This window comes from Onychomys torridus, chromosome 19, assembly GCF_903995425.1.
Source record: "Onychomys torridus chromosome 19, mOncTor1.1, whole genome shotgun sequence".
NCBI lineage: Eukaryota > Metazoa > Chordata > Mammalia > Rodentia > Cricetidae > Onychomys > Onychomys torridus.
In genome coordinates this window covers 6,807,902-6,831,846 of record NC_050461.1, presented here as the reverse complement: position 1 = coordinate 6,831,846, position 23,945 = coordinate 6,807,902, and the positions used below count along the sequence as shown (strand labels likewise).

The 23,945-nt window shown below is 43.4% G+C and overlaps 1 protein-coding gene across 1 annotated transcript; it reads right to left on the bottom strand.

Annotated features, from left to right (window-relative positions):
- Window positions 1–1,123: 1,123 nt before the first annotated feature.
- Prdm1 (PR/SET domain 1) lies at window positions 1,124–22,768 on the bottom strand. Its single transcript, XM_036169011.1, has 7 exons — window positions 22,534–22,768; window positions 20,693–20,941; window positions 14,064–14,183; window positions 10,686–10,938; window positions 4,861–5,954; window positions 4,512–4,640; window positions 1,124–4,146 (listed from the first exon to the last, which is right to left on the bottom strand). The coding sequence occupies exons 1-7, from the start codon at window positions 22,573–22,575 to the stop codon at window positions 3,571–3,573; spliced, it is 2,463 nt and encodes an 820-aa protein (XP_036024904.1). The 5' UTR covers window positions 22,576–22,768; the 3' UTR covers window positions 1,124–3,570.
- Window positions 22,769–23,945: the final 1,177 nt, after the last annotated feature.

The window sequence follows — 23,945 nt, the reverse complement described above, 5'->3', positions numbered from 1 at the left end:
GATCTTATAGGGGCTTTAAAAAGAATTATTCCCACAATGGTTCTGCAGAATTTAGGCATCTAACCAGCACCACTTGGCACATTATGACAACAGGGCTCTGTTTTTCTTCACTACACAGTTGTATGTTGGCAGCCTTTCAAATTCTTGGCACAGATATTTAAGAGAATTTAAAGATACACCGAAAGCAAAAGAAAATGTAAGGGAGTCTTGAGTGTCTAAATGTAAGAAGACTCATTTTCTCAACATGCAGTTAGCGTGGACTCATGAACTTGTAATGGTGAAATGGGAACCATGAAAAGCTTTGTAAAGGGGCTTTAGGTCATTCCCCAGAGAGCACTGGCACTCTTTAGACCTGTCTTCCTATTTTATCTACCAGAAGGGAAACAATGTGCTTGTGCCTTCTCTCTGGGAAGTGGTTTGGTTCTGGAACATCCATGAACAAGAAAGGAAACTTATTCCCACCATATGATCCATGAGGCCCAGAGCCTTGCCATCACGAACCCTGGGTTTCTCACTAAGAATGCCTAGATTTGGGTTAAACCATCCTTTTGGAAATTCACGTTAAATACTCAAGTTGCAAATGTGCTTTCCAAGTTGATGAGGGGTGGAATTTAGGGCTTTCCTTGTGGCATGCTTTGTGTTAGCTTCAAACTGCAGAAAGAATGCTAATGTGGGAAATGTTCCTGAACTCAGCTCCCAGGATCCCTTACCCACCCAAGAGCTGAGTACACACATGCCATTTCTGAAATAGGTCCTAGTGTTCCTTGGCTCCTCACTATGACCTCAAGATTATCGATAAATATCCATAACTCATAATGAAAGCAAAACTGTACACTGACATTCCCATCCTGAACATAGTCTCAGAAGCTGAGCAGGGCCAGGCATGCTTAGTACTTGAATAGGAGCATTATGAGGTACTACAATGCTCACTGGCTTTCTGGAGAACACAGGAGAGTGGGAAATGGGGCATTATGGCTGGTACTGGCAGGACAAAGGAAAAGAGGGTGCTGATGGAGCAGGAGGAGACAAACTGAAAAAACCTTCATTCAAAATGTTCAGTGACACTCTGGCAGTCGGGACAAAAGGATAGGGCATCTTATTCAAGACACTAGACAAGCACTGATAAAGCGTGAACATTTATATTTAATTTACATTTTAACAATTTGCACATAAATAACAATGTAAACCAGTACGTAAACATAAGATAGTTTGTTGTTCTAGCAAAGTAAAAAGCCAATAACTTTGGTCAGTTTTAACTCTGAGGGGAAAAATAAAATAAAACCACTGTTCATTGTGGGCGCAACACTCACATGTAAGAGGCCTAAGAGGAAGACAGATGGCAAGAAAAGCAGTTAGGACTTGTAAAAATCCTCCCAACACAGAAAAACGCAGGAAGAAACCATAGGAGTTCACTAGAAAGAAAACGTATTTGGTGATGTTGTATCATGCTTTGGTTTACCTACACTTAAGGACTATTTTCCTCAAACACAGATGCATCCCGAAATGTCAGTCTTGAGTTGGGCTGCAGCTCAGTGATAGCTTGCTTCTCTAGCATGTGTGGAATCTCTGGTTCTGATCCTTGTAGGTGAAGAGAAACCCATCTTGCTAGTCACAGCAGCAGATAAGTAAGGCTCTTGGGCTTCCCTGGATGATCTGAAGTTTTCTCTTTGTAAGTTGACAGACATATACAAACCACTGAAGAGCAAGGAGGTGTCAGGGTTCCAAAGGAGGGGGTGAAGAGTATAGTGAAGATGAAATGATTTTTATTTCTGTGACCCAACTGACACAAATGGAGCAGAACAATCAAACAGGACAGGTGACGCTAGGAAGCAGAATGACATTCTACTCCTCCCTAGTTGCTACATGGCCCTGACCTCAACACCGAGGTGCTGTGGTCTCTGGTAGTAGGCAAAGAGGTGCGCAAGCACCAGTGTGAATGTGAGGTCATGGAGTTTCAAGCAAAACTTCAGAAAAGGGTTCTTTTTGCTCCTTAGGAAAAGTAGGTTCTTTTACATGGCTTGGCTCACAATTTAAGTGGTTATAAATATATTATATATACACATGGTATAGTGGTATAAATAGACTCATAAATATACATCATTCTTTGCTACACCTTGAACACCAACAGGTAACCTTTGGGCTTAGACGAGTACAAGACAGAACAACCCAGCCTACCATTCTGGAGCACACATGCTCAGCTGAGTAGCAAGTCATGAGATAAGACATCACTTCCTGCACTCCTACTGGATACACTCAATGAGGTAATTGTTGTTGAACAACTTTGCAATGCCCTTTCATCTTCAATTAAATTATAAAATGCAAAAACAGAAATACTGAGAAAAGCTAGGTTTTACAGAAATTACAATTGATGTGTTGGGGATAGGAATGTTCATTACCCGCTTAACCTAAGATGACAGGAATACCCGTTTCTTTTATTTGTTTGTTTTGTTTAGTTTTCTGTTAGTTTTTTGTTTGTATTTTAAATGTGGCCTGAGCCTATCTACATCAAATCCTTCTTGGTAGGGCACCACCTTTGTGCAATTTTGACACTAAAAGACAATAACAAGTCAACAACAAAATGACACCCAGACTCAAGCCCCAACCCTCACACACAATCATCTGTGCTAAAAGACAGATTCTCGGTGGTTTGAATATGGCATTAATCTTCTTCACATTTTCAGATAACACACTAGGATGCCAAAGTCATATGGCCACTCACAATGGTCCTATGACATTGGAGATAGGAAGACCCTATATTTTGGAGGGACAGGCTGGCAAAGCCTATCACCATTTTGGTAAAATTGTGGCTAGGAGGGGGGAAAATAAACTATCATTAGAAACATAAAATAGTCCTTATCTGATTCCTTCCCCTCAAATATTGCTAAGTAATTCTGCACACATACCCCTAACTTACACAATGTTGTTCAAATGATATTATCCTCTGAGTTAATACATCAACCATATGACTTTGGCAACATCAAAACCTCATTTTAAAGCATTATTATAGAGAAAGGTTGACTGAGATCACACAGCTGTTTACTAAGTCTCAGGGATCAACAGATGTGCAGAAATTATCTACAAAGAGTAGCCACAAGACAATAACACATTTATATTCAATTACGAAGAATCTTTCCAGTCATTGTAAACTTTTTTAATTATTGCTTTTTGAAAGATAAACTGTATAATAAATTATGAACTATTATCTTTGAAAAAATAATTATGGCTAGGCAATAGTTTTAGTAATAGGAAGGCTATGCAAACATATCCACACAAATATTCAAAATACACAGGTTCAAATATATAGACATAACTGTAAATAAGTATATATATATATATATATATATATAATATGTATATATGTATATAGAGTGAGTCTTTGCCTCATTTATGCCCTGAGATTTTGGTAACTTTGGAGTCCTTCTTTAATTCCAGAGAGGTTCGGAGAACCACCTGCTGCCAGGAGTTTTGCAGATCTGGAATTGTTTACAAGCAATTTGATACAGGCACCCTGACTCACCAAGTCATAACCTAAGAAGCAAAGCAAAACAAAACACCTGTTTTCTGAAAATCTTAAGGATCCATTGGTTCAACTGTTTCTTGTTTGACCTTTACAGGTACCAGAGGTAGTGGCTTGCTGTGAGGCAACTTCATGAGAGACAGGTCTGATGACTCATAGAGGCTGCACCCTGAGGACAGAAGTCCGGTCCCCATGTTTCTTTGCAAAGACACTTTCAGACCAGTTTCTTCTTTCTCTTTGCTGACAACAGATAGAATCTCCTTCTCCACCAGAGAGGTAACATCCATGTTGTCCTCCATGTCCTCAAGACGGTCAGCATTGTCGCTAATGTCAAACTTTTCGATTTCTTCATTGATTCGGGTCAGATCCTCCAAAGGCAGCCCAGTGGCGGGGGCCACAGGACAGTTGCCCTTCAGGTGGACCTTGAGACTGCAGAGATGGATGTAGCTCTTGTGGCACTGGGCACACTTGTGGGGCCGTTCCCGGGTATGCAGCCGCTTATGCAGCTTCAGGTGCACAAACTGAGTAAACTTGGCGGGGCACACCTTACATTGGTAAGGTTTTTCTCCAGAATGCAGTCGAAGGTGGGTCTTGAGATTGCTTGTGCTGCTGAATCGCTTGTGGCAGACCTAAAGCACGGAGACAAAAGAATACAGGGAAAGGATAGAGGGGGGAAAATCGTAAGATTACATATTGCCAATGGGAGGAGCCAGACAACAGGCCATTACCCAGCAACCTTGGGAGACCAGAAGTCTCTTAAGGGCACTCACGGTGTGGCAAGTAATAAGGGGAAGGTGCTGTTTATCTGTGGCCATTTCTCCACCCACTGTTCACTAACTGTGTCACCCGCCCATCACTGGAGCCTGCCAGTAGCCACAGAGCCTCCAGGAGCATCACAGTGTCAGTAGCTTGTGGCAGGGAAGGAATCTTGTGCTGGCTGAAGCAACACTACCAATGTTTTTCTCAAAAGTTCTACCCAGAAAACACTGCCCACCTGGCATTCGTGTGGCTTTTCTCCTGTGTGTACCAGGTAGTGTTTCTGCAGGTGGGCGAGCTGAGTAAAACCCTTGTTGCAGGTCTGGCATTTGAAAGGCCGTTCTCCACTGTGCACTCTCAAGTGGACCTGGGAAGAAGCCACAGGGGTTAGCTCTAGAATTGAGATGAGGCCTACCACTTAAGCTTCTGCTCAAAGGGCCAAGTGTGTGCGATGCAAGGATCTTATGAAAGGCATCAAGATAAACCCCACATTTTCATGATTCAGCAGGCAGCACCCGCCCAGGCCCAAGCTGGGTCTCCTATGGCTCAAGTGCAATTAAACAACCCTCAGGTGTCTGGAGGCCTACCTTCAAGTTGGAGAGCTGACCAAATGTCTTGGCACAGACATTACACTCATACTTGATCTTGCCGTTCTGTTTCTTCAGCGGGTAGGGAAGAGTCTTGTAACCAGTCATGTTTCTTTTGTTTTTTATGAGATTCATGGCTCCGTCAGTGCTGGGGGCTGCCATCACTGCTGAGGTAGCTTTGGGTTGTACCACGTGTTCTGGTGTGGCTGCGGTTCCCGCTGTTGGAGATCCACTCGGGGGACTACTCTCGTCCTTCATGCTGGCGGCAGCCCCGGTAAGGGAAAAGGCACTGTGGGGCGCTGGGATGGGGTGCTCCGGAGGAAGCAACCTCCGGGCTCCATCTGAGGGCAGGGAACTCGGTAGAGAAGCTGGATTGAGCATGGGGTGAGGCAGGTTGCCCCCACCAAGGAGGTTACTATACACAGGATACAACCTGGGGAAGAGGCTGAAGTTGTTGATGCCATTGATGTTGCTCATGGTGCTCAAGCCATTGGAACTTAGGCCATAGGGTGGCAACAGGAACTTGGGGTAGTGAGCATTGTAAGAGGGAATGAAAGCCGGTGGGAGGTGGGGGGCAGGTGCGTAGCCATGGTAGGAGCCCAGGCCCTCGGAGCCATAGGAGACATTCAAGTAGGGGTAGGAGTCCCGGGGTTCTGGGGGGCCTGGCGCCAGGGGTGACACGGTGTTCCCCGGGCTGCTGTGGGGGCTGGAGCTCTTGAGGCTCTGCTCTGGGCTACTGCTTGCCGGGGGGCTTGGAGTTGTGGAAGACAGAAGGGGGCTGTGAGTAATGTAAGTGGGTCTCTCGATCCCATAGGCCAGGGATGCTTTCAAATAGTCTTCTGGCAGAGGTGCCCGGATGGGGTAAACGACCCGAGGGTAGAAGGGCGTGTCGGGGCTCCCATTTTTCCTAAAGCCATCCATGTCCTTTTCTGAAGTGAGTGGTGAAATGTCGGAACGGTAGAAGTCCTTTCTTTTGGAGGGATTGGAGTCCAGTTTTAGGATTTCTTTCACACTGTACTCTCTCTTGGGAACATTCTTTGGGTACAGTTCATTTTTCCCACTACTGTATTGCTTTGGGTTGCTTTCCGTTTGCGCTAAAATGAAGAAGAAAGGGCGGTTACTCAGACTGTGGAGAACTGAAGTGAAATCAGAAAGCATCCTCTCTTCTTGAGAAACCCTGAGCAGCAGCTGGCAGTACAGAGGCTAGACACCTGGCCCCTACCGCCTCTCACTCCAGAGGGCTCTGGGCCACCCACTCAGAAGCACTGCTCCACTTCCTCCGAGGGGAAAAAGTGGGAACATCAACAACGAAAACGGGACCAGTGGCAGCCTCCACTCGGCCCCAGCGCCATTCGGATGAGCTCGTTTCCATTAGTGCAAACTAGGACCGAAAAGTGCTGTTCAAACCGGAACGGTAGAGCGCACACTAAGTCGGGGTGGAAAAATACAGGGGTGGGGGGTTGGCACGGGTTCATAAGTCATTCTGATGTTCGCAGTTTACCTAAAGGAAATCGGCACACTCTGCAAACTTAGATGGAAGATTAAAACTAGTTTTAAGTAATGAACAGTCATCAATTTTCAGCTTGATTATTTAAATAGGAACTCCATAAGGCCCTGGTCAAATGGCCTGTGCCAAAGAGATTAAGAACATGGATGCAACCCTTTATGGCCATTGTTGGACAGCACATGCTTCTAGTCTAACTAAGCTACCATCTGGGCTGTGTCCTGGAATTGTGAGGTGTGACAGCCACCTCTGCCAAACCACAACACGTACTTCCCAAGCCAGTTCAATTACTTACAGCACCAAAGAAAACAGAGGCAGCTCAAAGGAAAACATTCACTCTTAGAGACAGCTTATATTCCCTGGTAACAATGAGCACCTTCCTAGACTATCTACAGCCGTCTGGCCCTATTACACACAGAAGATGAAGCCTGCAGGAAAAGCCTCAGCTCAACTCCCCTGGCCAAAGATAACACATATGATGCACAGGATGAGCTCTGGTTTCTACCCAGGAGTATGCCGCGGGCAATGGGGAGGGGGCACGTGGGTGCAATGGGTGCTGCACATGCTCTGCGTGAAAGCAACATTCCTGTAATTCTCTGCAACTGAAGATGTGGCAGGTTCTGGATGATGTTTAAGACACTGTAAAAAAGTATCCTTTGTACTCATATAAAACAGCCCTGTTGGGCTTAACTGAGAAGGAACTCCAAGCTTGCTACCTGATAGGTCTGAAGATGAACTCTTTGGAAGCCCAGAACTAAACCTTTCAAATCCATTCTCCAGGCTGACAGGCTGGAGGGATTCAATTCCAGTTGGAAAGCCCTTTAGAGGCTGTTATCTCCTGCAGGCTGTTATCAGTTACCCCTGGGCAGCCAGAGCCCCAGAATAAACACCAGTGGACAACACTATCAGGGAAGATGCTGGGGGGGGGGGGGTCAGTGACGGAAAGCTTTCTGAGGGAGGGCAATTTCTCAAGCCTCTAAACCAAAATAAATATCCCCTTATCAGGCCAATATCTGTCTTTCGGTGAGGCCCAGCAGGCAGGAAGTTCAAATTGTCACTTTTGTTTTTTAAAGCTAAACTGGTAAGGGAAGAGAGACAAGGAAGCTGGAAAGCTGATAGGCAAGGCATCCACAGTCACAGGAAGGGATTTACTGGAGGTTAAAAAAAAAAAAAAGATAATGATTTGGAAGCATCCTCAGGTCAAAAGAAAAGAAAAGGAGGTTGTGTGTGTGTACAACCCTACTAACTCTGCCCTTTGTGGGGGGGATGAGATAGTAAATGCAGCCTTAGTTGGTCTGGAACTTGCTCTGTAGACCAGATTGGCCAAGAACTCAGAGATCCACCTGCTTCTGCCTCTCAATTGCTGGGATTAAAGGTGTGTGCCACCACACCCAAGTCTGTGCCATTTTTATGTGGCAAATCACATCAACGCCTCATAATGTTTTTGCAGTAGTCCCACAGTGGAAATATAATGAATGAAAGCTCTAAGTATAAAGAATTAGCCTCTCTCCCTTTGCTGCCCCCTGTTTAATCATGTGTTCTTGCTAAGCACTTCAGTTACTGAACTGATCTAAAGCTAATGGTTCAGCCAACAAAGAGTCAAAACTTCATTTTCTCTATGACACATATAGCATCATGTTTGGTGTCTCTGTCTTCAGAAAAGCAGGCTGGACAGCTTACTCTGAAGGAATATCTGCAGCAAAATGTCAGTGTCTCTAAAATACTTTACAGCTGGAAATTATAAACTGTGTATGAAGGTACATTTTTAAAAACTCATCCTTCAGCAGCTGAGTAATCAGAGGAGCTGGTATCATTTCTAACTCTCCCACTTAGCAGCTTGAGTTAACATGAAAAAGAAAATCAAGATCTGTTTTTGTTCTTAAATCTCAAATGGCTGTAGGCGGACAGAGTCATTTCAAGAGTGAGCTGCCTCTGAGGTTCTGAATGGCTTAATTATGCCGACTCACATTTTCGATCTATAATAAGCACCCCCAAGACGCCAAGAAAGAACCTAGAAGTTCTGCAGTAGGCAAAACAAAGTCTGTTTTCAACTGAAACCGAGAAAGCAGGTTAACATTCAGAAGTCTATAATTTGGTCAACTGATTTCTAGATGGGTTGGTTAGATAGATAGATAGATAGATAGATAGATAGATAGATAGATAGATAGATAGATAGAGAAAGAAAGAAAGAAAGAAAGAAAGAAAGAAAGAAAGAAAGAAAGAAAGAAAGAAAGGAGTTACCAAAACCAGTCCTCTTTACCTGCTTCCCTCCCTGTCCCTTCTTGCCAGTTTGTGATTTCTGGCTACCTATTCTCCTTCATCCCATCTCTAGTCTTTCTCCACATTGTCAGTCCCTAGGGACATTCTGGACAGACCTCCATTGTGCTTTAAGCATGGAAACCCAGAACAGCTCATCATGGACACACACTCTACCTATTAGGCATGATGAAATGGTGGAAATTTTCCTGATCACAGTCTCATCCATCAGTTAGCACACCTGAGCCAACAGATTTCACAATCAGTGGCAGGAGCCGTGTAGTGTGACTGCATTGTTACCTCTTTCTTTAGTAGGAATATCAGACAAAGGGGGTGCTCACATGACACTCAAAAGAACCCTGGATAAACCAAAGGAGACATCTGGAAGAACAAAGATGCCATTTCACAGTATACATCACAATTACTTCTGAACACACACACACAAAATCAATGCTTGAGCCAGGCATGGTGGGCACACGCTTGTAACCCTTGCATTTCAGGAATGTGGGTGAGGTCAGAAGTTCAAGGGCATCCTTGGCTACCTATCAAGTTTGAGGTGAGCCTAAGCTGAATGAGACCCTGTCAAAACAAAAACAAAACAACAGTAATAAAAAAACAAAATTAAAACATAGGAGGAGAGGGATCACTCTCTTTGGCTAGGATGGATGGTACCTACCATGTTCAGCTCAAGGGCACACTATGCTGAGTTAATGGCCCTGGGCACAGAACCTATAATGTGATCCTTCAGCTGCTGAAGCTGTGACTTTCAGAAAACTGAAAATTCCTGACAACCTGAACATTGTAGAATAAACATGGACAGAGTATGCTGTCATTAAGTCATTGGTCTTAAAGTTAAAATATTAAAATTAATATTTATTCCCAATGTCTCAATGGTAAAATGTGAACTATATTTAGTCTCCAGGGAAAGCAAAGGAGACAGCAAAGTAAAATCTGGGTAAAAAACATATTGGAACTCTGTAGTTTTCTGGAAACGTTTCCTCAGGTTTGAGATACTATCAAAATGGAAATTTTTGCTGGGAGGTGGTGGTGCCCACCTTTAATCTCAGCACTTAGGAGGCAGAGGCAGGCAGATCTCTGAGTCTGAAGCCAGCCTGGTCTACACAGCTAGTTCAGGGACAACCAGGGCTACACAAAGAAATTCTATCTCAGAAAACCAAAAATCAAATCCAAAACAAAACCCCCCAAACAAACAAAACCAAAACTTTTAAACCTTCACCATTTCATTTTAATCAAAAGGTGGTCATTTAAAAAGTGCTACAGAATTCATCAGTATAACCCAGAACATATAACCAGAGTTATAATAGAAGTTAGAATTTTTTATTCTTAAATTCTTCTTAAAGCTACTTGAGAATGACTGAAATAGAGCATTGCTTTGTAGAGGCCATGACAGCAATTTTAGCCAAACTTTAAAAAAAAAAAAAAATAGAAAAGTAAAAGCTTATAAACCTAAGGAACCAAGAATTTGTCAAGATAAAGTGATAGGTGGTTACCGTAAGACTGATTAAAAGATGAGATTAATTCATTTTACCATAAGGAAGGAAGCTAAGATATGAAATCTTTTAGGGTTAGACTACTTGAAAAATTATGACAGGTTTTCTAGAAACAGCCTTCCACATTAGCTCCTGGCTTTATCCACAGGTTTCTTTCTTTCCAAGATTTCATGAACACACTAAGCCCTGACACATGGAGGCAGTAAGGGACTGCAGCCGGCATGTCCATACCAGTCTGCATCATGCCTCCAATCACCCCCTCCGCATAAATTAGAATTGGAAATGTATTTTTTCCTGTAACTTACTGAAATCAACATCCAGAGTAGATCATTTTTTATGTATGTAATAAACACATATAAATATTTGATGATTAAGTTTCATAATAAGGAATAGGGATATTAAAAATGTTTTCCTCTTCCTAGTCTTAGCTAAAGCCACCTACTTAGTCCAACAGGTATGAAGCCAATAATTAAACAACAATGTTATTAGCTCATAGGGGCCGAACTGACATGACTGGCGTTTTTGATTTATTTTTTGTTCTGTAATCCACTTACTGAGATTCATCACTGTGAGCTCTCCAGGATAAGGATAGTGAAGGCGCTCTGCAAAGTCCCGACAATACCACACAAGAAGTTCCTGGTTGGCAGGGATGGGCTTAATGGTGTAGAAGTAGATGTTCATCCCGTTCTGACAGGCAGCCAGGTTTTGCTCCCGGGCAGAGTGAGCTGGATTCACGTAGCGCATCCAGTTACTTTTCTCCTCATTAAAGCCATCGATGAAGTGGTGGAACTCCTCTCTGGAATAGATCTGTCCAAAAGAGAGGAAAGATGTGGTGTTGAAGAACAGCTAGCCCAAGCCAGGGAAAGCTTCCCCAAATCTCTCAGAATAAACACAGGCAGGCAAGGCAGTAGGTGGGATTCCAGCCCTCACTGACTAGTTAGAGAAAGGAATCCAATCACTGGTCTGGTGGGAATCACCTTGAATCAGCAGAAATGAGGTAAGGTACATTTTCTCAGTTACCTTTTCCATTTCAATTTTATGGTCTTTCCATGTATGTGGTGGTGGGGCAGATAGCAAAAGAATAAAACACAAAACCTCATCTAAAGAGCAGCCTGGAGTGGATGAAAGTGCCACAGAGAACTCTGGCTACAGTAGCAAAGAGCGGATGGGCCACTAGGCTCAGCACACTTCCAACTATGCTGACTTTTAGTGCTTTGAGTCACTGGGCAGACGAGCAAGCAGAGGACTGCGTCAAACCGAGTCTCAGCTTTTTTCTATGGCCTCTGTACTTGTGTTTCCTACACCTCCGCCTGGGGCTCTGACTCTGCAAACATCCTCCACCCCCAACCCTGAGTCCCACAGTAACACTTGTTCAGATGAATACTTGGAACCCTGCCTTTTTGTGGAAACACGGGGTGGGGCAAAGGTGAACTTCACCTGCCATAACAAAGTGAGCCACTGGCACAGAGGCCAGTTTGGCAGTCTACTGAGAAGTAAGTCACTTTTCCTCTTGGTGAACGTGTGCAGCCTTGTGCCTCTCTCTCATGCCAAAGGAGTAGACGTTCCCCGGTGTCTGTGAGGAGGCTGGCCACAACAGCACACACAGAATCACGCTTTGGGGATTTTTGAAAAAGAAGAAGAAAAATATATGGTTCCTGTAAAGAACAGAGTTCGTCCTTGCTACCTCTGGCTAAGTAAAAAACGCATAGTTAAGAACAGGGAGAGAGAGAGAGAAAAAAAAAAACACTCTTACTGAAACTGAGGGGTAATAAACTCACTCCTTATCTTCTCCAGAAAGTTCCTTTCCTTGAAGAGGCACCGCCTTCCTTCAGACCCCAGAGCTCTTTACACACAAGACAGTTAGTACCTGGTCATCTGCAACTGAGTCTCCAAGAGGTGCCGTGTTGCTCACCCCAGAGAGCTCTACGGGGCAGAAGGCTATTGCTTTATTCTTAGTCACACTGACTGTGTGAGCGTTTCTGTATTTCTCTCCAACGTTATCAGAAATAAAAAGGAACTCTGTCCCTTTAATACAGGCAGCAAACAGTAGAATCAGTTTCTTTTAAGAGTGACTTCCTGTGAATTGTGAGGGGGATGTATGTGGCTTCATCAAAGCAGCCTGTGAGAGCTTCCGCGGTGTGTCTTGTTAAGAGAAAATGTAACAAGACTGGGTGAATTCAGCTATCAAGAGGGGTTTTCAAGTTTGTTTACTCTGACGCGCAAACTTCCAGGAACATGGGGTTCCAGTGCTCTTGCACTAGGGCGGAAACTGCTAGTGGCAGAGGTGTTGATCCCAGTCGGCTTTCCACGACTACAACTTACTGTGTCCTCATTTAAAAACATCATTTAAAAACAGACTCGTGGATGCCATGAAGTCACACACAGCCCAAGAAAATAAAACCATGCATTTGTAAAACGCACACGGATGCCTGCCTTTCCATCTATTATCAAGAAGATTAAACACGTGCTGACTCATAGTACAGTTACAAGAAATGTCACTGGTTTCTCAACTTGAGCATCTCTTTGACTGTGTAATTTGCATGAAACCCTTTCATTCCTCACAACAGATGTTCGTATTCCTGCCCTACAAATCAGGCTTTCCAACATGGGAAAAGTTTTCTTCCCTACAGTCTTTGTTGCATGTGAAAGGAAAGCCTTTCTGTTTATTATTATTATTATTTTGCAAATCTTTGAAACAGGACTGGGAGAGCAATGGGAAATTCTTAGGTATTTCTTGACTGTTTTCAAAATGACAATGTATTAATGAACATGTCAGATTGTCTTAGTTCAGACCATTTGAGGCCAAGATTAATATACCTCTATGGCTCCCATCTGAGAAGGGCAATAAAGGTAAAATGGCACTCATATTTTCACATTGTCAGTCATATAGCAGTATATTTTAACACTAAATAATTATTAAAAACAAAAATTAAGAACAAATAATTCTTAACAAATCTACAGTAGCAAGTAAGTGTCTGGAAATAAAATGCCCTAGATGTAGAGGAATCTCTCAGGAATAACTTCACGAGTAATTTCCTAACCAAAGTCTTGATAAGTTACTTATGCAAAAATATCAGCCAGAGTACACATGATCCAGTCTTGGTTATTACTATATCTTCAGGTGATGTGTACTTTATGTCTGTATGAGGAAAAGTGCTCACTAAATTTATATAAATATTTCTTCATTTCTAACCTGAGAATGCCAGAGACATCTTGGGGAAAGGGAGGCTGACTTTTCTTTATCTACTCCCAATTTAGATTTTACCCATGAATCCCATCTCTTAGGTCACCTCAGAGTCCTTGCAAACCATGACATCCCAAGAGACTGCATTGGTCAGACCTTTGAAATAGCTGTACTAGCCAAGTTTCTCGTGTCACATGCATGTCCGGATTTTCCTTATGCTTAGCAGCTTAAGATGCTCTCAAATGTAGCAGTTTTACAGTATTGAGAGATTTAAATAAAATGACTTCTGTGGTCATTTTCTGCCCCACTAACCCACCTTTTACCTATCCTTTTTTAGTGACATTTCTCTTCAAGATAATTCATTTATGATAACTCTTCCATTCAACTGAAGTGAACTCAGCAAGAAATCAAGAAAGGGTGAAATCGAAGGCTTGGTGACTCATTACTACTTCCTCGAAGGGAATGCAAATGAACCTGCCCTTGAAGCAAGCATCAAACTGTTTCCTTTCATCACAAAGCTGGATGCAATGAGTTGCAAAAATCAAGATTCACATGGAGTCCCTGTCTCATTACCTACAGCACTATTTCCAGAACATTTAAGCAGTTTCATCGAACTTGCTCAGATTTCCAAAGCTTCCTTGAGTGAGCCCCATTGTTTCCCATCACAGGCTGAGAAGGAAGTGGCCCTGTTCCTTAAGCTCCATCTACCCCAAATATTGAAAAGTCTTAAAAATGTTTCCTTACTTACCCGCCAAAAATATTTCCTGTTGGCGTTCTTGGGAACCGTGTCATTGGTATAGATTTCACCTATCAGGGGTCCAAACCTCGTTCCCTGTGGTATGTACTCCTTACTCACCACGCCAATGACCTACAGAGTAAAACATGAACTCATTACACAAAACTTCAAGATGTTAATCTTGTTACTTCAGTGAACCGAATTGTCCATTAATAACCTACCAAGACACCAATGATGCCTCTACAGTAAACAGTAAGCTTCATTACAGAGGAGGCTGCCTGGCACTGAGATAGTCCAGGGAATTGTTTTCTGGTGTCTGTGGCTCTTGGCTTTATTGCTTTTTATGCTAGGACACCAGAAGATCAGCATTCTGTTCTAAGAAAATGAGCGGCGTAGGGACATGTCCAGATTCGACCAGTTTCCTAATTCCCTCCTTCTCCCTCAAACCATAAACATAGTGTTCTTGAGGGGAATAAAAGAGTTTTTAACCTCAGAAACCAAAATGCTCTTTATTTGTTCTACAGAGGCCGAAGAAACCAGAAACCAAACACATTAAGGTTTTTGTTTTTGTTTTTCATTCCAGATGAGGTTTTTCCTCCCCCCCCCTCCCTTTCCCTCATAGCTTGGAAGGGTTTTTTACTAGAAGAAAGATCTTCAAGTAACTTTGTTCTTCTCTAACATCTACTCAATGGTGGTCAGAAGTCCCTCTTTGAAATGGAATGTGTAATGAGGAGACTGTGGGTTCTAAAAGATGTGGCTTCTAAGATCTGAGGAAATGACCTTTTCAGACTGAAGCCTTCATGCATTACAACTCTGTGGGGTTTACTAAAGAAACATGTTAACTATGGCGGGTCTTCCTTGATCATAACTTTCTTTTTAGGGTATTAAAAAAATCAGACACAAACCAGGAAGCAATTCAAATGAACTCTAAGAACTACTCAGAGTTCACCTTTCACGGTAGAGATTTGTTTTCTCATTTTAATATTTGTTCTGGTTCAAAACAATAAGGAATGCCTTACTGAAATGACCAAGGCAGTGTAAACCATAGTATTCATTTCTACTTTTATTTCTCTTGGTGGCTCTTGTATAATTATATACCTGAAATGGAAGGTGCAGATAAGTGAATTAATGACTGTTCAAACGGTTTGTAGTGGAATCCAGGACTTTGGTTTTAATACACATTGTACCTCATTCAATCCAACAAAAATTTAACCTCTGTCTAATTAATATGAAATAAGTAAACTTGAATAGCTTGCACAGGCCACTCTTTCTCATGTCAGTTTTTTTTAAATCATCAAATGCCCTTTTTTCTTAAACAATTTAATATTTAATATACAGTTAATGGTGCATTCTTAAGACAGGAAAGGGGTGGAGGTGGAGAAAATTTGCTATACTCAATACAAACTCGAAACGAAGTCGGTGAGTTAAAGGTGTTATTTTTGGTCCTATATGAATTTGTGGCAAAGGTCTGAAAAAGGCAGATGTTCATGTCCTCTGCCCTCATTACATCTGTTTATGCTTCCAAGAAAGCTTCATCACTGCTGCTGTCTGTTGCAGCCCAGCTTTGGGGAGGCAGGAGCATCTCAGAGCAGAGACTCTAGAGATAAAAAGATACTCAGAAAGCCTGGCTAACCTTCCCTGGTCACGGGCTCGTTTAGGACAAATTATTGAACCTACTCTGTAAAACTCATGGAATTGTCTTCTATAATACACACATTATTAGACATTTACATTTGAATGCTTATTCCATAATATTAAAATGCCAAACAGGAAAAACAAATAATGCCATTTGTCAGTGAGCCAATAATTAGCAGCTGATAATTTCAACATATCCACTTTAAAGCAGTAATTTTAAGAAAGGCACTAGACTGGTTCATCAACTTTGTTTTAAATTATAGCCTCCTGCAGACAGTCTTTGGAGTCAGAGCCTGATTACCAACAAGGAGCATTACATTGAGGTCACAGTTTCCCTTCTAAATTGCCATTCTTCTTGCTACAGAATGGCCGCTTGGTTTTCAGCTATCAATCTTATTCTAAGAAAATACATTTTTCCTGTGGCCAAAAGGAAGTTAATTAGAATCTTGTTCCTACAACAAAAGAATGTGGGGAAGGCATAACCTTGTCTAGTACCTGTTAAGCACAGCTATGGACTCAGCACTGTAGATGTTTAAATCAGTTTTGGAAGCATCTGCCATCTATAACCTCACACATGCAAATTGACAGACAGGATGCGAGAACAATGAAAAACCAAGCAGCTTTTTTAAGAAAGAAAGTACCGGTGTGGCTTCATATCCCAGCTACTCTGGAGGCTAAGGCAAGGGATTGGTGAGTTCAAGGCCTGTCTGGGAAATACAGCCAGACTGAACTTCAATATTAGATGATTTTTATGAATAAAATAGAACCTTAATAATTAGAATTCCCACTATATGCAGAGCTGAGGAATACAGATAAATTAACACTGACAGATCAAGAAACAATTCAGCATTCTGAGATTAGAAGAATCCTGTTGCTTCCAAGTCACCTATCTATCACTAGTGGGGATGTATGCTTTAATCATAGTACACAGGAGGCAGAAAGATCACCAGCTTGTGGCCTGCTCTGACAGACATCTCAAGATTCGATCTCAGAAAACAACATAGGCTAAGCCATCTACATCCACTCCAAGTTCAGCTTACTACTAATAACACACAATAAACACCTCTGTGTCAAACCCGCGTCTGCTTTATTAGTCAAAGAAGACACAAAAACTGCCACTTTAACATGGGGATGGGAGCCAGAGTTGTTCTTAATGGAAATTAGAAAATGGAGTTAGAGGTCTCTGGTCCTAAAAAACCTAGATGAATATTGTAGCCCAACCCCACCTCCCTAACCCATTGTTTACAGTGTTCTAGCCTAGGAACAAGCAATTGGTATAGAGAAACCTGGCCTGTGCTTTGAGTTTCACAGTGCTAAAAACACTAATTAAGAACGTGCTTACCTAACTCAGGAAGGAAATGTCACTGGAACTGACCAGGGTCCTAAAGAATTACTGCTGGGGACTGGCAGCTTTGTACTTTCTATAAACCTATCAGTAAGAGAAAGAGGCTTCCAAAGGCTGCCCATGCTTCTTCTGCCCCTACAGAAGCCCTTCAAGCTTGCTTTATGTGCTGAGCTGACCTCTCTGCCACCTGGGCACATCTGTCTCTGTCAGTGCTTTGGCTATAGAATACAAACTGTCGAGCTTTAAGACAAAAGCCAGGGCTTCTTTTTAACTTTACAAAATAAAGATTATTTTAAAACAGTTCAGGATGGAATGAATGAGAATATGGAATGAAAAGTCTCATAATAAGGACAACGTAGGCCACCCTTAAGACAGTGTGCAATATACACACACAAGAAAGCACAGGGATTTGAAAGAGACTCTTCATTTATGAATGTGGTCTGAGTTGACACTTCAAATTAAGAGTACTTTAACTACTTGTTATCTTTCTCCTCTCCAAAGCTCACCACATTAGGGCTTTCCCCCCCTATATTTTTAACTGTAAGGGTGTAGACCAAGATATCAGTCTGTATTTCACTCCATTATTCAAAGGAATGAACAGGTGTTTTGAAAGGTTTCCAACTTTGTTATCTTTACATTAAAGGAAATGTGGTAATGCCTTGCCATACACTACCAAATAAAAGAGTTTGGAGGTGGAATTGCATATTATGGTGAGATTCTTTACAGATGGTTCAACTTAATAATGTACCTCAGTTGGAATGGACACCAAGTCCCTACCACCTGCCTGGCGTTTGTCAGCACTCAACTGCAGATCAGAGTCTCAGAGGAGCCAAGTGTCTCTTGAGGACAACCCACCTCAACTGACAGCAGAAATCTGTCCCGGACACTGCTCCTAAACCTCCAGTGATTTTTATGTAGTCAAATATTCACAGATTATCTCAGGAGGCTAAGGGGAAACTCCCCACAAAAGAATAACCCACCAGGTTAAACGTTCTAAAAGCTTTAAATAGCATGTCTGTATTTAGTTTTAGATCTGGAAATAGGAAGTAAGAACAGCTTCAATAAAAGTGCAAAATGATTCTGAGCCAGATCTAAAAATTAATGTTGAGATCAGAAATACAGTTTGTATGTTTTGTTTTTAAACCGAGGGGGTGGGGAGTGAGAAGGTGCTGACACATAGCACAAATTCATAATGAAAAATGATCTTGTTAAAAAAAAATTCCCCAGGATGTCAGCACACAGTACATAAAGTAACAGCTTTTGCTATTTTAATGAAAACATTTAAAGATGAGTGAGATAAATCAGTCAGATAAAACCTACATGTAGAAAGGCCTTTTCCCTGTTTCCACGACTCATGGGACTCAGAGAACTAACTGAACAATGAAACAACGATAATGTATGTAAACATTTCAGCAATTCTAGACACTTCTGTCCTGGAACTGGTTTGCATCTATCACGCCCTCAGTGGCTCAATTCTACCATTCTCCCTTACCACTCTTAAGGAGCTGTCCCAAAGTTCAAAATGGGGGGGGGGAGACAGAGACAGACAGAGAGATGAGACAAACAAACAGACAGACAGACAGACAGACAGACAGACACACACACACACACACACACACACACACATACAGGGAGAGACAGAGAGAGAGAGAGAAACAGGCATACATTTTGGTATAAGCTTAGGACAGGATGATATTTAAGTTGTTTCCTGGCTGCTTTTGTGATTGAGGACTAAAGAGGTACTACCTTCTATTCAACTGTTTCATTTAAGTAAAATACCTGGAAGAAGGATAACAGAATCCCAACTTCCTACGTGCTATGAAGGACTCCCCTTCAGGAAATAAGTACTGTCTCTTTCTGGTTGCTTAACATTGCAGAGATAAGGAAGGATTCAGCAGAAAAAAACCCAAACAGACTTAGTGAAAAGACAGTTCTGACCTATGCTAAGGAGATAAATAAAGCCACAGTGACACCAAGAGGGACCAGAGTAGCATGGTCCAGCAACACCTGGAGCAATCAGAGAACTTTGCTCCCAGTCTGAGCCTGGCTGTAGCTACATAGCCTTTGGGGAAGTTGACTGTCTCTCTCTGAACCTTGAACTAAATGATCTAATAGCATAACTCCACTCAGCCATGATTTCCAGTAGAATGACAAAAATTGAAAAACTTAAATGAGCTGAACTGAGAAAGACATTGTAGGCTAACAAAGCAGAGAACCCACAGAATGGGGGTCTTCACTTCTATCCTAACAGGCTGCAGAGACAGCAGGGCATGAATGACCCTTTTGAGGGGACAAATATTTAGTCAAATCTGATGTGGAAAAAACCACACTACACCTTTGAAGCCACAGCCAGGCCTCAGACACCCAAACAAATGCTACATTGACTCCAAGAACTGCGCTCAGAGGCTTTCTCCTGAGAACACTGCTTTCAGGAAGAGGTATAATTAACGCTGACCTCTGGGGTTACATTTTTTTTGTAATATTTATATACAAATTACAATTTAAATTTTGCTTTTTATAACATCTAGCACTGGTCTCCCATCAGAAACAAAAGAAAGCATGGAGCTTTAGTGAAACACAAAGCAGAATTCCTCTCTTTAAGTTTGGATCGATCTCTCTCTCCCCCTCCCTTCTTCCCAAAAACATTGAACGCAGACACTCAAACAGGAAAGAGACAAAGTGTTTCCCGACTCTGGGATTCTTTCACATGCTGAAGGAGGAAAGTGATTTAACATGGCCATCATGAATACTTCCAGGAGCAAATCTGGGATTTTTACAACTCAGGACCTCCTTTTCACTGCTCCCCAAAATCAGTAAGTATCAGAAACCCACAGCTGGGAGTGAAGGCTGTTGTGATGGTGGGAAGCCTTGTGGGAGTGTGCTGGAGGCTATCCTCGGCCACTTAGCCCCTCAGAGGACAGCAACTACAGGAGCTAGATTCTCAGAACAAGAGATGGTTCTCAAATCACTTCCAAGTTACACATCATGCCAGCTTTAATTGTTATATAAACGGGTCAACACAAATCAGGTGTTCCTCAGTTGCCTGTCCCTTTGAAACAACAAAGAGCATACCCACTTCAGAAGCCATAACAAGTGGGCCTGCCAGCCTGGCCAAGGTGAAGAAGCTGCCACGGGTAAACAGTGGTTAGTGAAGTCATCCTGACAGAGGACACTTTTACGTGACCCTCTTCCTCCTGGTTAAGGCCATCACTTCAGTTAATAAACATGTCAAGGTTTTGAGAATAATTTTAGAAACCCAGCTAATAAAGCTGGCTCGTTAAAAAGAATAAAGCTATCTCACAAGCAAAAGGAGACAAAAGGAAACTTTTTTTCCTCTCAGAAAACTTCCTTCTTTAAAGCTGTGTACAGCAGGGCCAGTGTGAAGGGCAGAGCTAAAGCTACCCCAGAGTGCTGCCCACCCAAGCTGCAAGTCAGCTCTTCCGAGACATGTCAGTTTGCCAAAAGATTTAACTGTTTACTAATTAGTATAGAACAGCTGACCGTAGGAGGAAATGAACAGGAATTGGCTCGAAGAGAAAGCAATGAAAACCGTGACTAGAGCGATCAATTATTTGTCAATGCCTGTAAATCCTCATGGTTCTCAGAGACAGTAGGGGAGCTGCCCAAGTGCCAGTCAGTGTTCACTAAGGCTGAGGCTTACCTCTTTGCTGTTGGTGGCGGCGTACTTGAAAAGCAGGTTCCTTGGTAAGGATGCCTCTGCTTGAAGAGAAGTACCCCCGTCAGCACCAGAATCCCAGGGGTGGTCATTCACTATGTAGGTACACTTCTCTTCAAACTCAGCCTCGGTCCATAGAGTCATATCAGCGTCCTCCATGTCCATTTTCATGATCCCAGTCCTCTCTGCCAATCCCTGAAACTTCACGGGGCTGGAGCTACACTTAGGGGCAGCCTGGAAGAGAAGGGAAAGGCCTTTAATCCCCATTGTCCGACGTTCCTGTGGCTCCCTCTGAGAGGCTATGACTAACACAGTAGTCTGAAGACTTTAAGAGCTGATGGAGTACTTGTACAGTTGAGTAAGAGTCCAAAGCAGTATAAAGCAGACTGCCTTGAAGAAGCACGATTTGAAAATGCAACCCTTGTCTGAAAAAACAAAAACAAAAACCCATATGTATATATGGCAACTTATCAGGAGAAAAAGAATAGCTACCTTTGAACAATCCTTGGTTTTACCTCTGAAGGCAGAAATACGTTGTGGGCGCTGCTGCGTCCTGTGTCCCGGGACGCCTGGGGTCATGGCCGCCAGACCCTCAGCTCTGTGGAAAAGCTGCCTCAGAGAAGTGTCACAAACAAGGAGAGGAAGAGGAAGGAGCGCTGTCTGCCTCTGAATGAAGCTAAAAATGGAAAGCGCGTGTGGTGCAGGAGCGGAACCTAGCCTGCCTTTTCCAAATGGGGAAGACTGAACTTTCCCACCAGCTCCCTACGCGAAACAACTTTCAAAACAACTGGGTTGTCACCCTCCCTCTGGCGCGCTCCATCTCTTTCATCCTCTAGCAGGGAAGCCCGAAAGGGGCTGCATCCTGCCAGCATCCCTGAGCACCAGCCTTCCCGAGCTCCCGTGGACCACAGGAAAAGAGAAATGGGTGAAGGGGGAAACACCCTGCAGCCTTTTTGGATCGGAGGACGTCTCGAGCCAGATAGGAAAAATAAAAAACAAAACATAAAAATATTCAATAGAATTCCCTGAAGAGAATTCCTTTAGGAGCTCTCAGCTACAAATAGCACTTTCCATTTAAATGTGAAAGTGCATGAATTCCCAGAAGTCACCGAAGCGGCACAGCTTTACTGTAACTAAGTTATACAGAAGACTCCGGGATCCTCCTGGAATCGGCCCTCGGAAAAAAGTGCTTCCCAAAGAGGAAAAACAAAAGGATGAACAGCCCCTCCAACGCATTGCCACATAGACGCGACAGATTAAAAATTAGGAGTAAGGATATCCAAGTAAGAACATGCGCTAGGAAAATGTAAACACTGTGAGAGTCGCTCGAGGTGTTTTTCACATTTCCCACATCTTCCCTAAATATCATGCTCCTGGGGTGGGGGGGGGGGTGATGTTCAGTTGTCTTTGCCCCAGTCACAACTTAAACTCTTTATTCAGTTCCAACACGTAAGGTCATGTTGGACGAGCGATGTTAAAGTTAATAAAATTGGAAACCTAAGCCAACCCGGGATAGTGGCTTTTGCTGGCAGCGGGTGGGGAAGCGGGGAAGCCGACTAGAACCACTACTGAAATTTCAGTGAATTGACAATTATATCTAGAACTGAAAGGGTTAATGATTCATACGGAAAAAGTCTTTTTAAATGTTTGACAGTGCTCCGCGGACTAAAGCAGAAGCGTCGGTTTCTACTGCAGCTGCGTCCTTTAAAAAATAAAAATAATAAAAAAAAAGAAAGGAACGGGGGAGAGAGAGAGAGAGAGAGAGAGAGAGAGAGAGAGAGAATAAAGTTTCCCAATCAGATTAAAAAGAGAATTTAGGTCCTTACCAAGGTCGTACCCACACGTTTTTCCAAGAGAAGATCCAACATCTGAGATAAGGCTCGCTCATGTCCACCCAGTCCACATCCTCCCGCGTCCCGGCCGGGCTGAGCAGCACTGACGCGCACCTCCGCGGTCCCTCCTTTTCTACGGCCGCGCTCCGGGCGGACAGGTGCTGCGCGCTGCTCTTGCGTCTCCGCAACACTGGAGGGCCGAGTGTCACGGCAGCACTGTCTGTGCTCGCGAGCGCCGGCGCTTCCCCCTCCCTGCTTGCCGCAGACTTCTCTACCCACTGTTGGGTCTGATTCACTCCTACCAGCCGCCGGGATGGGGGCGTGGCCGCACCTGGACGGCCCAGCCGTGCGGCGCGGGGTTCAGGGCTCCCTCCACCCCCCAGCACCCCGACTGCGAGCCACGGCAGCTTCCTCTCTTTGCAAGTGAATTTCAACACGGACTGGGAATCTTCTTACTTCCCTTTGCGGGCGCTTGCCCTCCACGTTTACTCACGCTGCGATTGCGATTGTATTCTAAGTGCTCCAGGACTGGGAATCTTTCTAATTCCCTGTGCTGGCGCTAGCCCTCCACGCTTACTCACTCTGCGATTGTATTCTAAGGACTGCAGATCGCCTGCTTCCTGTCGCGGCAGAATGGGGCGGGGTGGGGGACTCCTCCGAGGAAGAAAACCCAAGTTACCTAAACTTGGTGTCTCAGTTACAGGATCCGACTTACTCGGAAGGAGAGAGTTAAAGTATTTCGGCATCACAGGCAACACGAGGACGCTGTGTAGTCCCGGAGTCACTGCCAGTGAAATAAGTATTCTGAGGCGTTTCTCGTCTACTATCTAAACACGTAGGCTTTCATTTTTCCTGCTTAACTGAATACATTCAGCTTGGGTAGACGTAACTTCCTTCTTTCAACCATTTGGAAATAGGGAAACAGGAAAAAGTTATGATCATATATACTGGTTTTGTTGTTCCCACGCCCCAGGCCCAAACCCACAGCCAGGCTTCTGAGCACGTACTGCAATGGAGAGTAAGATGCCTCGCAGTTCAAAGGGGGGTATTGAACTGATCACCGGGAGTGGAAAGCTGTTGGAGGCAGTAATTAGTGGGGCTTGTACTGAGCCTGGGTGGCTTTTCCTTCAGCCCCAGCCAGTCCTCCAGAAGGAAGGACATCCTGCGATGATGGCATACAATGTCCTGTTTGTTTATTATTAAGAGCGTGGACCTTGCATTCCTGCTTCTCATTACAAAACAAACCAGATGCTTTACTTCCTTCAATGGCCTTGTGCCTTCAGCAAGGAATCCTCTAATTCAGAGAAACAATGATGCAAAGGCCCATTTATAGCCAGCACCCCATCACCATGACGGTTTAGATCACAGAAATTCAAGTCCTCCACTTTTCCTGCTTGCCTCATTGC

Excerpts from the sequence above, each read along its gene's own strand:
- Prdm1 (XM_036169011.1), bottom strand. The coding sequence starts at position 22,575 with ATGTTGGATCTTCTCTTGGAAAAACGTGTGGGTACGACCTTG. Across the intron at positions 14,184-20,692 it reads CCGCCACCAACAGCAAAGAG|GTCATTGGCGTGGTGAGTAA; the intron begins GTAAGCCTCAGC and ends TTTACTCTGTAG. Across the intron at positions 4,641-4,860 it reads GTCAGCTCTCCAACTTGAAG|GTCCACTTGAGAGTGCACAG; the intron begins GTAGGCCTCCAG and ends GCTTCTTCCCAG.